Below are 13,114 nucleotides of genomic sequence, written 5' to 3' on the forward strand. Positions count from 1 at the left end.
TAATCAAGGACCCCATTCGCCTCAGACACACTCTCCCATCTCCTTCCCTGCTTCTGTTAGACTTTTGAATGGACCTACCTTATATTAAGTTGATCTTTCTCTGCACCCTAGTTATGACTAAAACACTATATTCTGCACTCTCTCCTTTCCTTCTGTATGTATGGTATGCTTTGTCTGTATAGTGCACAAGAAACAATACTTTTCATTGTATACTAATACATGTAACAATAATAATTCAAATCAAATCAAATCATAACTATATTCTGTTGCATTTCTCCAGTGTCTTACATGACTGTAGTACGTCCCAAAGAATTTTGCAGCCATTAAAGTACATATGAAATGTTGCCACTATTGTGGCTTAAGCATAAAAATCAGCCAGTTAACACAGAATAAGACCCTTACAAATCTAGGTGATGTCAGCTTTGATATGGACACTGAAAAAACTCAATTATTTTTATCAAGTGGTGTCTAATAGCTTTTATATCAATGAGAGAGGACAGATAGGATATCGTGTTCCTTCAGTGCAGCATTAAAGTGCACAAACTCCCACCTCCAAAATGAATGTGCTACCACTGAGCCACAGATGAACATCTTATAAGTTTCTAATCTAACACTATTGCTTCAATTGCTATGGCAGTGCAGGTACTGTTAGTGAGAGTTTCTCATACATTTGATTGTATGTCAACATGTGGGATTGTAAGATTTGAAACAAATTCTGACTAATTTTTTCTGCTGTTCACGGAATTTTATTTATATTTATCTCAGTTAGCACAAGGAAATGTCTGGAGTCACAAACTGTTGTGAGAATGGAGATTAAGCCTAGCTCTAAGTAAAAGTACAGAATTTTCATATTACTATTTGTCGCTGACTGAAATTAAAGATCTGTTTTAGGTTGGGAAATAAAAACATTCTGAAATAAAATAGTTCACTGCTTTTAGCAAATAAGGATTCATAGTATATTGTAGGTTTTGTGACTAAATATGGTGTCTCCCTACCAACATCTAATAAAATTAATTGTTTTTGTTTTAGGGTCATTCTGTTATCTTCCATTTATACTGCATGTTTGATCAGCCACTTAGTTTAAACCCATCAAGAGTTCTGCTAATGCTACAATGAAGCTGGATCTCAGAAGGTATACAAAGCACCCCTTGTAGTGATTCCTTAGCTTCCATTACCATTGGAAAGTGAAGAATTGCCAGTCTTTTGCATTTACCCAGGGTATGGAGATATAAATGAAATTCTGTGCTGCAATAACTCAAAAGGATCCTCTTTTTCATATATCTCAATAGTTCTTTGCATCTGAAATACACTATGTTATCCATCATGCAATATTATAATTTTTTTAGAAACTGCTTTCTGGAAGAAGGGTTAAGTTCTGGCCTCATCTTCTCTATGAGGAGTTGGAATTCGGCTTTTTCCTCTGCTAATTGTGATTTCAAGGATTTAGTGAGTGCACTCATAGTTGACCCACGTAATGCATGTTTATAATAAATAATAACCAAAAATGTTGAAAATACTTCATAGCATTTCTGTGGAGAAAGAAAATGTTAATGTTTCAGTTCAGGTCACTGATCTTTGATCAGAACTTCAGAGAAGTTAAAATTGTAATAGTTTTAAAGTCAGTGAAAGGGCGGAGGTTGGATAAAGGACACAGGGGAAGGTTGATGATATGATGGAAGATGGAAGATTAAGTTACAAAGGTTGGTGGTGCAGGGCAAAAGAGTGAAGATCATATATCCCAAGGACTGGCGAATCGTATCAAGCAGCCCATGCGTGTAAAACTGAAAGTATTGTGTCCAACGTGATGTGATTCTGCGATTGGATAGTATTTGCTGAATAATTCACAGTGCACAAAAAATTACACCAACAATCAATTATAAATTATTAGTTGGACTTGTAGTTGTGTGTACTGGAAGCTACATATATTTCTATACAGGACCCTGTTCTTTGTAGACAGAAAGAACATGTACATACATCGGGCCCGATTTTACCATTGCAAATGGACAAAAAAAAGTGGTAAAGTCAGGCGTGAGACCATTAATGGAATCTGCGCCCGCATCCATGCAGATGGCCACTTTACCGAGGCCTGGGAATGGCTGCAATCCGATTCGCATCCGAAACGGGCACAATGGCAATTAAAAAGCATTTGCATGTATTTCAGTTGAATTAATGAACTGCCCGCCCAACTCTATCAGCATTACCCACTTTACCACCACTTCGCCAATCTGGAATTGGGCTGAAATGGGCATGCTAAATAAAAGCCTGTTTCAGGCACTCCAGCTGCTGAAGAGGTGAGTTCAGAGCTTCCAACAGCTCTCTGACTCAAATTGGTGATGGGGGGAGGTGGGGGGGGGGGGGTGGAGGCAGGCCAGTATAGCAAACAAGATGAATATAACTTCCTTGCTTTGTACTCTATACTCCATTAATAAAACTAAGGATACTATATGCTTATGTTTTATTAACTGCACTCTCAACCTACCCTGCTATTTTCGAGAGACACTCCGGAGAGCGTCTTACCGAGTTTTATTGTCGCTCGTCAACAATGTGCCATATCACATCCCTTAGGCGATTGGCAGAAACGGGAAATTGATCTCGGTACGATACAGCCACAACCACCAGAATTGCAGGCAAGCAGATTGAAGCACACCACTGGAAACGTTTGTCATGAACGTTAGTTTTCGCTCGTTTGTTCAGAGCCGTTTACTCATAGTCATCATTTGAGTTACAAAGCGGTTTTATTAAGTAACTCAAACAACAGTACAACAAGCAATACAACAATTCAGACAAAGCAACCGTAATATGAAACACGCTAGCACAACCCGGGAGCTGCACTGATCGCTGTCTAACCATACCTGACCCCTCGGGGTAGTTGGGAAGACTAATGTCCCTTTCAACAGTTTTTAGAGGTTCCCACGAACCTTCTCCTTTACGTCATCATCCGGCAAGTGATCATCACGAATGAGACGGGGCACCAACGACCATTTGCTGCCTCACACCAGGTACGGGTATACACATCTTCCCTCAAAGCCGATTGTCTGGGCTGGAGGTCCCGGTAAGGCTTCTGCTACCTTGATAGGCGCGATCTCATCCTTTGCGTCGAATGCATATCACCAACTATCCCCGGGACAGGGTGGAACCTGTTTGGTCAAAGTTTCTTTAGGTTGCTGGGTTTACAGGTACATGATTTATGTATATGTACACTTAAGCCCCTCTGCTCTTGAATTCATTTTTGAGTTGTACCCTTTATTTTATATTGTCTCCATGTTTTTACTACTAAAATGAATCATTTCTCATTTCTCCACATTGAATTTCACCTGCCGCTTGTCTGTCCATCTCCCAACTTGCCTATGCCCTTTTGAGGTTTTACACACCTCCTCACTGTTCATAATGTTTCCAAGTTTCATAACAGTCAAATTTTGAATTTGTGCCACATTCACTCAGATGTTGGTTACTAATATATGTCAGGGCTCCCAACACTGAACCTTGGACTGAACTCCAAGACAACCTTTTTCCAGTCTGAAAGACATTTATTATCTACTACTCTTTTCCAGTCATTTGGCCAAATTTGTATCAATGTTTCTACCATCCCGTTTATTCCATGAGATATAACTTTGCTTTTAGGTCGGTTCTGCAACACTGTATCAAATGCCTTTGGAAATTCCATGCACACCCCATCAACAGCATTCCTCTTATCAACCCTGTCTGTTGTTCTTTCAAATGATTCTAGCAAGTTAAACATGATATTCCCTGAACAAATACATGCTGACTTTCCTTGATTAACTTTCATTCGTCCACATAACTGTTAATTTTGTTCCAAATTGTTCTTTGTAGAAACTTCCCCACCAAAGTTAAACCCACTGACCTTTAGTTGCTGAGCTTACTTTTACACTTTTTTTCAACAAGAGTGTAACATTTGTACTTCTCCAGTCCCCTGGAGTTCAATTCCCATCTTGGGTGGGGTGATTGGTGTGGAGTTTGCACATTCTCTCTGTGTCTGCATGGTGCTCCGGTTTCCTCCCACAGTCCTAAGATATGCAGATTAGGTGTATTGGCCATGTTTAATTTTCCCTTAGTGTCCAATTATGTGTAGGTTAGGCGGACCAGCCATGGTAAATGTGCAGGGTTACGGGTATCAGGCGGAGGGGAGGGCCTGGGATGTTCTTTTGGAGAATTGGTGCAAACCCAATGGGCCGAATAGAAATTCAAAAGTTAAAACTGGTTTTGGTATTGTTTTTGACTTTAAAATTCATGGATTTTACAGATGGCAATTTTCAGATTCTTTTCCTATTGAGTGTAAAATGCCTAATGCCTAAATCCACTTGAGCATGTCCAAATAGTATTTAAGCATAACGTAGTGAAGCATTTCTTAATCTGCCAAACTGAGCTTCATGGTTTTACAGGACATTTGTTACATTGTAACTTGATTTCAGTTCATAAAGTAAGGAATTTCTTTTTATCCTTAAAGTTTTGACCTTCCAAGGAATTTTATGCTTCTTGTGCAAGACTTTTATTTTTTAAATGGGATTTCAGATCGCAGCTATTAACATTGCAAAAGCCCCATATTTATGATGCAGATTGCATTCGCTTTGCATGGCTAATTGCACATCAAAGGCTAACGTTCCAAAAGTCAACTTCACAAGACCCACACGTTTTAATTTGATGCCACTAATACAGGTCTAGTAAAACATAAAAGCAATTTCTGCCCTGGTTCAGGACCACCTACAGTAATCATTTTAATTCACTGTAATATTGGTATACTTTCTGCAGTTGTAATGATAGTGAAATTGTCAGTATTTGCTGCCTTTACACATCTTAAACTTACTGCAGTTTTTTGAGTTCACTCTGCTGCAATTAAATGTGGAAACCCAAAAGTTGCTGTTCATGATTCTATATGATTATTAGGAAGCGCTGGTAAAGCCCCTGTAGGCTGCAATCCATTAGAAATAATTAAACTTGTATCATAGTACTGCAGATGTTGGTATTTAAGCCGAACATTGAAGCCTTGAGAAATCTCTCGAAAAGTGAAGATTGACTTTTACCCTAAGAATAGAAATGAACCCCCGGTGTGGATGGTTGCTATTTTGAAATGTGATTGGCATTTCACAAAGAGTGGGTGTGGCTTAAACCCCTGTGCATTTTTGTAAAGGAGCCCATATCGCCTGCTTGATCGCTTGCACCCTATTAAATGCTACAGGTAAGTAAGCATACATTTGTGAAAATTTGATGCTGATGCGAATAATGAGCATAGCATATTGTCGCTGAAATTTATATGTTGAGTATATGCAAAACATAATTTTTGGAGCTTGAAAAATAGAGTGGTCTTTTTAAAAATGTATTCTGTCTGTGATTGTCACTGTCTAGGCCAGCATTTATTGCCCTTGTAAATTGTAAGCACAATTTATGCTGTCTGTAAGCCTGTTTGTGACATTAATAAATAAATTTAAAACTTAACCATATGCCCTTGATTTTGTTAATTCTGTTAATTGCAAAGTTTTCTAATTATTGTTTGAGCTTTGTGTTGTTCCAGCATTTGTTTTGCTCTCTATGACGTATAATAAAAGTGAAGGCTGGCCAGTGCATTTTACTTGTTGTTTTACTGTCTGCGAGAATACGTTAATGTAATTGGCTGCTTACACTTGTTTAATGACAGCATGTTTGCTGGATGCTTCGGGATCCCCTTGACATGACGCCAGATTTCAAACTAATGTCAGGAAAAATGTAATACACACCACTGCACATTCATAATGGTGAACTTTATTCAAGGCCAGCAACAAGTAGAATTGCTTGGTTGCTGCACTTAGAAGTCCTGGCCGTTTTAGTGCTGGTTCTGAAAACTAGTTTGTTCGCCCCGTTTTGGGATGTTTTCATAGAAGTTTAACCCAGTCTTAAAATTGAAAAAAATAAGTGACAATTTTGATATGTTTCATCAACAAAATAGTAGCAAGGCAGAAGCACTTATTAAAATAATAGGAACATAGGTTTTTGGAGCTGGAGTAAGCCATTTGGTCCTTCAAGCCTTCTGTGCCATTCAGTGGCTGACGTCAACAGCACTTCCCTGGATCCACCCCATAATCCTTGACTTTCTTGTCTATCAAAAATCTATCCAACTCAGCCTTAAATAAATTCAGTGATGCAACCTCCACTACTTTTTGAGAAAGTTCCACAGCCTAACGACCCTCGTGAGAGAAAACAAATTCACCTTCTCTCCATCTTAAAAGGGAGACTTCCTCCCCCACAAGAGGAAACATTCTCTCGCTATCCACCGATCAAGTCCCCACAGATCTTTTATGTTTCGATAAGATCACCTCTTATTCTTCTAAACTCTAATGGGTATAGGTTTTACCTGTTCAACCTTTCTTAATAAGTTAAGCCCTTCATCCAAACAATGAGGAATCCTTGAAACCTTCCTGCACTCTCACCAAGCAAATGTTCTCTGTTAACCTCAAAAGTCGATATGTTCTGCTGTTTGGAATTGAAGATAAAAATAACTTCTTCCCAATTTTTTCTAGCCTGGAGGTATCTAGTATAATAATGTTTTGATAATTTTTGAAACAAGCCCATGCAGAATCAGTGGCAACAGCAACAATTCATGTAGCGCTCATCATTTGATTTTTGGTGAGCAGTATTGACTTGTATAGCACAATAGTAAATAGAAAAGCTGCAGCATTATGTTGTCATTAATGAATAAAGTTAGAAGATTTCTCTTGCCTTGAGGGGAAAAGAACTTGAAATATGATTCTGTGATTTTTTTTGTTTTAAAATAACTGGAATAAAATATAGTATGAAGAAGGAAGAAATCATATTATTTAGAGAGTATATAAAATTAGAGCTACTTGTTTGCTGAATACAGTTTTTTGTTTTTTGCAGAAGCAGTTATACAGAAGATTCTAGGAATAACTAAACATTACACCTTGACTTCATATCTGGACAGGTAGGTACAGTGCAATGTACAAGGATACGGAAAGTAATAGTGAAATTTTGAATTTGAGGCAAATGTTCATTCTTGGGGAGAGGAGGTGGTAGTTGAGTATTATGAAATTATTACTGATTTTAAGTAACTTAGATGCTGCAGTGACAGTCTAAAGCGTGCTGCTAGTTTGATCTCGGTAAGTGGCAATTTTTCAAATGCTGGCAAGTATGCCCAAGATCGATCATGTTGAGGGTTGATCATATGGAATGAATAGTTGTATTTGTCTTTAGATGTTGCTTAGAGTTCTGAGGATGACAATATGTTTCTCCGTCTTTTTCCAGCTTCTCTCATGTGATAGCAGCTGTTTCCTGAATTGGGAAACTTGCCATCAGTTTGAGATTGGTCATTTAAAGTCTTTCGAACGTTCTAGAAATCACAAGTCCTGTCAATTGTAATTAGATACATTGAAGAATTAAAGGATGGCTCTGGGGACATTGGTGGCTTAATTCCTTTATCTAGTATTGTGTATCAGGAAATGTATAATTTGTATTGGTGCTCATCAAGTAATTGCTGAGCCTGTTCCAAAAGTAATGACTCTTTCAAGAATGTAATCACTGCATTTTCACCTGCACTACATCATGCACCCCTATCCTTGCAAAGCACTGATAACTCTGTGATTGAAAGAATTGATTCTAAGTCATTCTTTCTGGTTGGATTCCTCTACAGGTCACTCCTCACTACCTCTGCAATCACCCCCCTAATATCATATTCTGGAATGCACCTTTCTTTCCTTCAAGACTACGAGCCCGATTTTACCATTTTCATTCTAAGTGCTGAACCTGGGCATAATGCTGATCCAACTGAGAAATCTGCTTTCAGGCGCCTCCATACACCTGAAAAAAAAATCGCCAGCCCTATTTGCGCTGTGGGCAGGGCTTAGCATGGCTCTGAACTGCGCATGCACAGTTAGAAAAAAAAGTTGAAAAAGCGCGCCCATGTCATTTCGCTCCTGGGTCACAGAAAGCGGAGAAAACGGCCCGGGACCAAAAAGCAGGAGCGATGGCCCCCATAAGCATCACTGTCCTCCTTATCCACCCTCCCCCTCTCTACCCACACACATCACTGACCTGCTTATCCATCCCCCACTATCCATACACATCACAGTCCCCCTGATCCAGCCCCCCCCCACCTCACTACCCAGACCGATCGCCATCCCTGCCCCCCTCATTGATTGCTCACAGAGCGGCAGCAAACCCCCTGCCCCAACAACAATCTGGCCATAATCAACGCCCCGACAACAATCTGGTCTCATTCATTCCCCCCCCAGACTAGAGGAACATCTGACCGCCTCCTCCTCCTCCCCCTCGAACCAGACAACAATCTGGCCTCACTCCCCTCCCCCCACCAACCAGAGAATGATCTGACCCACCTCCCTCCTTCCCCCCACCACTGATCTGAATCAGTGAAGCGTTAGAAGCACTGAACCCACTCCACCCAGCTGGAGTGCCCGATTCAGACTTTTATTGAGCAGGTTGATTATGGCATGGTTCCAGATCGGCAAATGTGGTGGTAAAGGGGGAAGTGCTGATAAAGTTGGGTGGGCAGTTCATTAATTCAATTTAGATGCATTCAAATGCATTTAAATTACCATTGCGCATGTTTTGGGCACGAAGCGGATCGCGGCCATTCCTGGATCTCAGTAAAATGGCAATCTGCTCAGGCGCGGATCACGTTAATGGCCTCACACCCGACTTTACCACATTTTTGTGCCCAAACATGGGCAAGACACAATGATAAAATCGGGCCCCACCTTAGTATATATTCCGTTCCATCATAAGTAACTATTGCTTCACTCTGTCGCTCTCGCCCTCTATTCTTGGCATTTTTGCTCTTCCCTTCCCTGTGTGTTTTCAAACATTTCTTAAACTGTGCTTTTACCTCTCCATCCATCTCTTCCCTTTCTCTCTCCTGCTTCTTGAATGCTTGTTGCCAACCTCACGATGAAGCTAGTTGAAATGTCTTTCTGTCTGTGAGAAGCAGCATAGTAATTTCTGTTTCTACATTTTTTATAACAGTGTAGAAATTTACTTTTACTGCTTTAACTTTCAACTTATCAATTGATAAATTTTGGTATGTCACTCCTTAGATTTTAATATTATCAGTCGAGGTCCACCTCTTCAATCAGTTACCTCTTATCACAAAGCACCTTGCAATACCCACCAGCTTTGACTTGCAGGTTTTCCCAAGTTGAGTACTGAGTGTCATTTGAGACTTCCATCTTGTACTTCATATGACCTACTTTACACTCGATGCATTGAATAATGCCATGTGAGATCCATTAACATTATGTGGAGAAAATCAAGCTGACTGTGATGCATCCTTTGGCAGTAAGCAAAATATGTAACATTCAGTAACTATCGATTGGCGCTGTATGATCTTGCACCTCGGTGTATTCATTTAACATGCTCAATGACAATGAGTTTGATTGTGCTGTGTTTGAGAGCTATCTTCCTGAAAATCGTGATGATTTTTGAAAGAATATTAATTTTAGTAGAATAAAAGGGGGCAATAAAGTAGGTATTTGAATCCATCCAAAATAGTCTAGCCCACAACTAGGTTTCTCCACAGCACAATAAATATTGTCTGTCCACTTTCTCAAATGCATTTTTGCATTTTGAAAATTATTAGGCCGTTGTGACCACCTGTTCTTCTAATTTAAAAAAATTACATCGTTTGTTGGACATCAACTGCATGCTGTCTTTTAATTAAGTCCACATGATTTGATTAATGTTGTTAATTTCTCCATGTCAGGCCAAGTTCATGCCAAAATTATAACTACACCTTCAGAGGGGATATTAGCTGATAACCTAACACATGTTTGTCCTCTTCTGTGTTCTCAGTTTGTCACTCATGCATACATTGTCCTAAAATTATTTCAGAGATTTAATACGCCTTGTGAATTGTTGGACAATTGATTATATATGACAAACATTCTTAAAAAGTTGGCATTCTTGAAAACAGAACTAATTTTGAGAATTAGTTCATTTTATGTAAATGATTTCTTTTCTCATGTCTTATATCCACAGATCCGTCATTGAGAGCTTTAATAAATATTGTGAATGGCAGGAATTCCAGGTTATATCCCTAGGGGATTTTGGTCACAGCTGCTCAATTAGAATTATTGCCATTGATAACTCCTCTCTGTTTCCTATTATCTAGCAAGTTAATATTCCAATTCCAAATTTCCTTCATGATCCCGTGAGATTTCACTTTGACCATTAGTTTCACGCAAAAGACTGTATCAACTGCTCTCTGAAGTCAAGCTGCATGACATCTATTTAGTTGCCTTTATCCAGTAACAATGATACAGCCTCAAAGATTTTAATAAACCTGCTGGGAACAACCTGCTTCTTATAATTCAGTGTTGGTTCATATTTATTTCCTTTGGTCTCCCTTGGTGCTTTTGATTTAGTTCCTGTATAATAAACTTTATTTTCCTACTCTATCTGTCAAACTAATGTTCTTCTAATTACCAGGTCATGGTTCTGTGCTCTAAGGGAAAATTGAGTCATAATTGGGTGTCCTGTTTCTCCTTTGCCAATGAGTAGATAAAACCTTCTGCCAGAGAACTCTCTTTCTGCACTAAAAATCATCACTATTCAACCTTTCAAAGTGTTTTCTTTCTAGATTAATATGTGAAATTGCACCAAGTATGAAGGCTTACTGTATGTTTGGGACTGTTTCCATTTATAGAAATATTATGCACCAGCTGTAGCCCTATTTGCACTACCATGGTACATTTAGATTGATTTCAAACTTACAGCTTTTTCAAGTTCAATACAATGCAACCCTTGCAAATTATGCAGTTTCATTATTCAGCAGGTTAAGTTTTAAATGGTGAGTCACCACGTTTGTTATCTAACACTGATGATGCTTTAGCGCAAGGATTCCTTACAGTCTAACTATATAGAGTTCATCTATATGGACAACAGCACTGAAAGGTGAAATAGACGCTGGAATTCTACCTCACTGCCTGCCTCGGGAATCAGAGTGGGCGAGGTGTGGACAATGAGAAGGTCCGTTGACCTTGGATGGGATTTTCTGGTCTCAGGTCAAGAGAGGCTGTAAAATCCTGCCCAGAGTATTTTTTTCTTCCTGCCTTTGATATACAACAAACGGTTCACTCCTTAAAGTCATGGCCCTAATGGGAGGGCCTTTGTAACTGCTTGCAGTGAAGTCGGTGGAATTTTGTAATATTCCTCTATTAGTAATAGCGTGTTGAACATCAGAATTATTGTGCAAATTTAAGTTTGAAATTGAAATGTAGCCTTTCTTTGGAAACCTTTATAAACAATCCATAAACCTTTGTCTCTTTCAGTTTAAGCTGCAAGCGATGTATTATAATGGGCAATGGAGGAATAGTGGCCAACAAATCCCTTGGATCAAGAATTGATGAATATGATGTTGTAATAAGGTATTTTTTCATATGACACTGAATAGAAAAATAATGACATGCCTTGTTTACTCATTACCCTCTCCTAAATCAGTATCAGCAATTCAGACATGAAAGCTAGCCACAATATAGTTTTATTTTTCTTGTGGGTAAGCATGCAAGTTTTTTTTCTTGAACTTTCTCATTTACTCATGTGTGAAGCTCCATCTTTTACATCTGTTACTACTTCTTTGCAGTCACCCTTGTTTGGAGGTGACCTGCCAGCTCACATACAGATATACACAGACACACACACTCTTTCCATTTGCTTGCTGCATATTCAAACTCCTGTTAACCACTTCATTTTTTGATTGATGGCCAGAGCTTGACCATATGGTAACCTAACAGAAAATGTTACGTCAGAATGGCTGCACTTTTTTTCATCCATATGTTACTAAAATGAGTTATTTTTCCTTTCTGCCCTTGTTTCCTGTGTTTCTGCTGCTACTTTTGTCCATCAGGAAACTTTATTGAGTACAATACAACAGTGCTGGGGCAGTCCATCAATGCTTCTAATTAGGCTGTTGCTCAAAATCCACCAAAAGCAGGAAGGTTAAAATAGATTCAGGTACATTATTTACACCAGAAATTTTACTTTTCCAGACTTACATTCTGACTAACATGGATTGAATTACTGCCGCATAAAACCTTTTCTTTCTGTCATCTGATTCCACAATGCCTGTGGCCTATTGCCACAAGTGTAAAATGCCCCCTGTAGTTAGTTAATATTAGCATGTCACAGGCAACTAGAGCTAAAAGCACTGGGATTATAGTGAAATAATGAAAAATGAAAACTTGTGAAATAATGAAAACTTCCTATGTAAACTTACCATACTGTAATTATTTATTGTCAGTGGTGGTACTTTAGCACCTGTTTTGCATTGTGATTGTTCACTTTATGATGCAGAGAAACTGATATTCTGCAGCTCACCCTGCCTCCTAAGCTTCCATAAATTTGGTGCTGAATTCCAATCTTGTATCATCTGAAGATGAAATTAGCACTCAGGAGATATTAGGGCAGATGATCAAAAGCTTGGTCAATTATATAGGTTTTAGATTACGTCTAAAAGGAGAAAGGAGAGGGGTTTAAGAAGGGAATTCCAGAGTTTAAGGCCTCAGCAGCTGAAAGCACAGTTTTCATGGAGTTGAAAATAAGTGGTCTTAGTGATAGTCATAGAATTATGCAGCACAGAAAAGGCCCTTCAACCTATCGAATCTACACCAACAGTAACTACCACTAAAGGCGCGCTAATCCCATTCTTCCTATCCATTCAAGTCTGCAATCCTAAAATTTAAGGGGTCAGAGATGAGGGCCATAATAGGGCAAAGATAAGAATCAGAAAAACAACGGTTTTAATGGAGTCAAGGACATCAAAGGTAGAAGTAAGTATTTGGTTGCAATGGTAGCTACCAAAAGATTGCCTACATGCAATGCTGGAAGAGTTCAATTAGTAATTTGCAACATTTAAAAGGTTTTCAAGACTATACTATGCTCTCTAGTTTGGATGACAATCCAGGTTTGAATTCCAGAGGGCGACATCCAATTTCTTTTGTTGGTGTGGGTTAGGGGGCAGAGAATCAAAGGTTCAATTATAATTAGACTTTGCTGAAACTCCTCATGACATCAGATTAATGATTAAAAATATAATTAGGATGGTTTCTATTTTAAAATCCTACATGTATTTTTGTACAATATGCACATAGCTGATTAC

At 38.9% G+C, this 13,114-nt stretch overlaps 1 protein-coding gene across 3 annotated transcripts in view; it reads left to right on the forward strand.

Annotated features, from left to right (window-relative positions):
* The window catches only part of st3gal3a (ST3 beta-galactoside alpha-2,3-sialyltransferase 3a), a 523,437-nt gene that overhangs the window by 344,600 nt on the left and 165,723 nt on the right, over positions 1–13,114 (forward strand). For all 3 annotated transcript variants that reach the window (XM_080195328.1, XM_080195327.1, XM_080195329.1), the window contains 2 exons: positions 6,868–6,931; positions 11,289–11,384. In XM_080195328.1, coding sequence (XP_080051454.1) covers positions 6,868–6,931; positions 11,289–11,384 — 160 coding nt within the window. The remainder of the gene's footprint in view (positions 1–6,867; positions 6,932–11,288; positions 11,385–13,114) is intronic.

Source organism: Carcharhinus amblyrhynchos, chromosome 9, assembly GCF_965287045.1.
Source record: "Carcharhinus amblyrhynchos chromosome 9, sCarAmb.v2.hapA, whole genome shotgun sequence".
Classification (NCBI taxonomy): domain Eukaryota; kingdom Metazoa; phylum Chordata; class Chondrichthyes; order Carcharhiniformes; family Carcharhinidae; genus Carcharhinus; species Carcharhinus amblyrhynchos.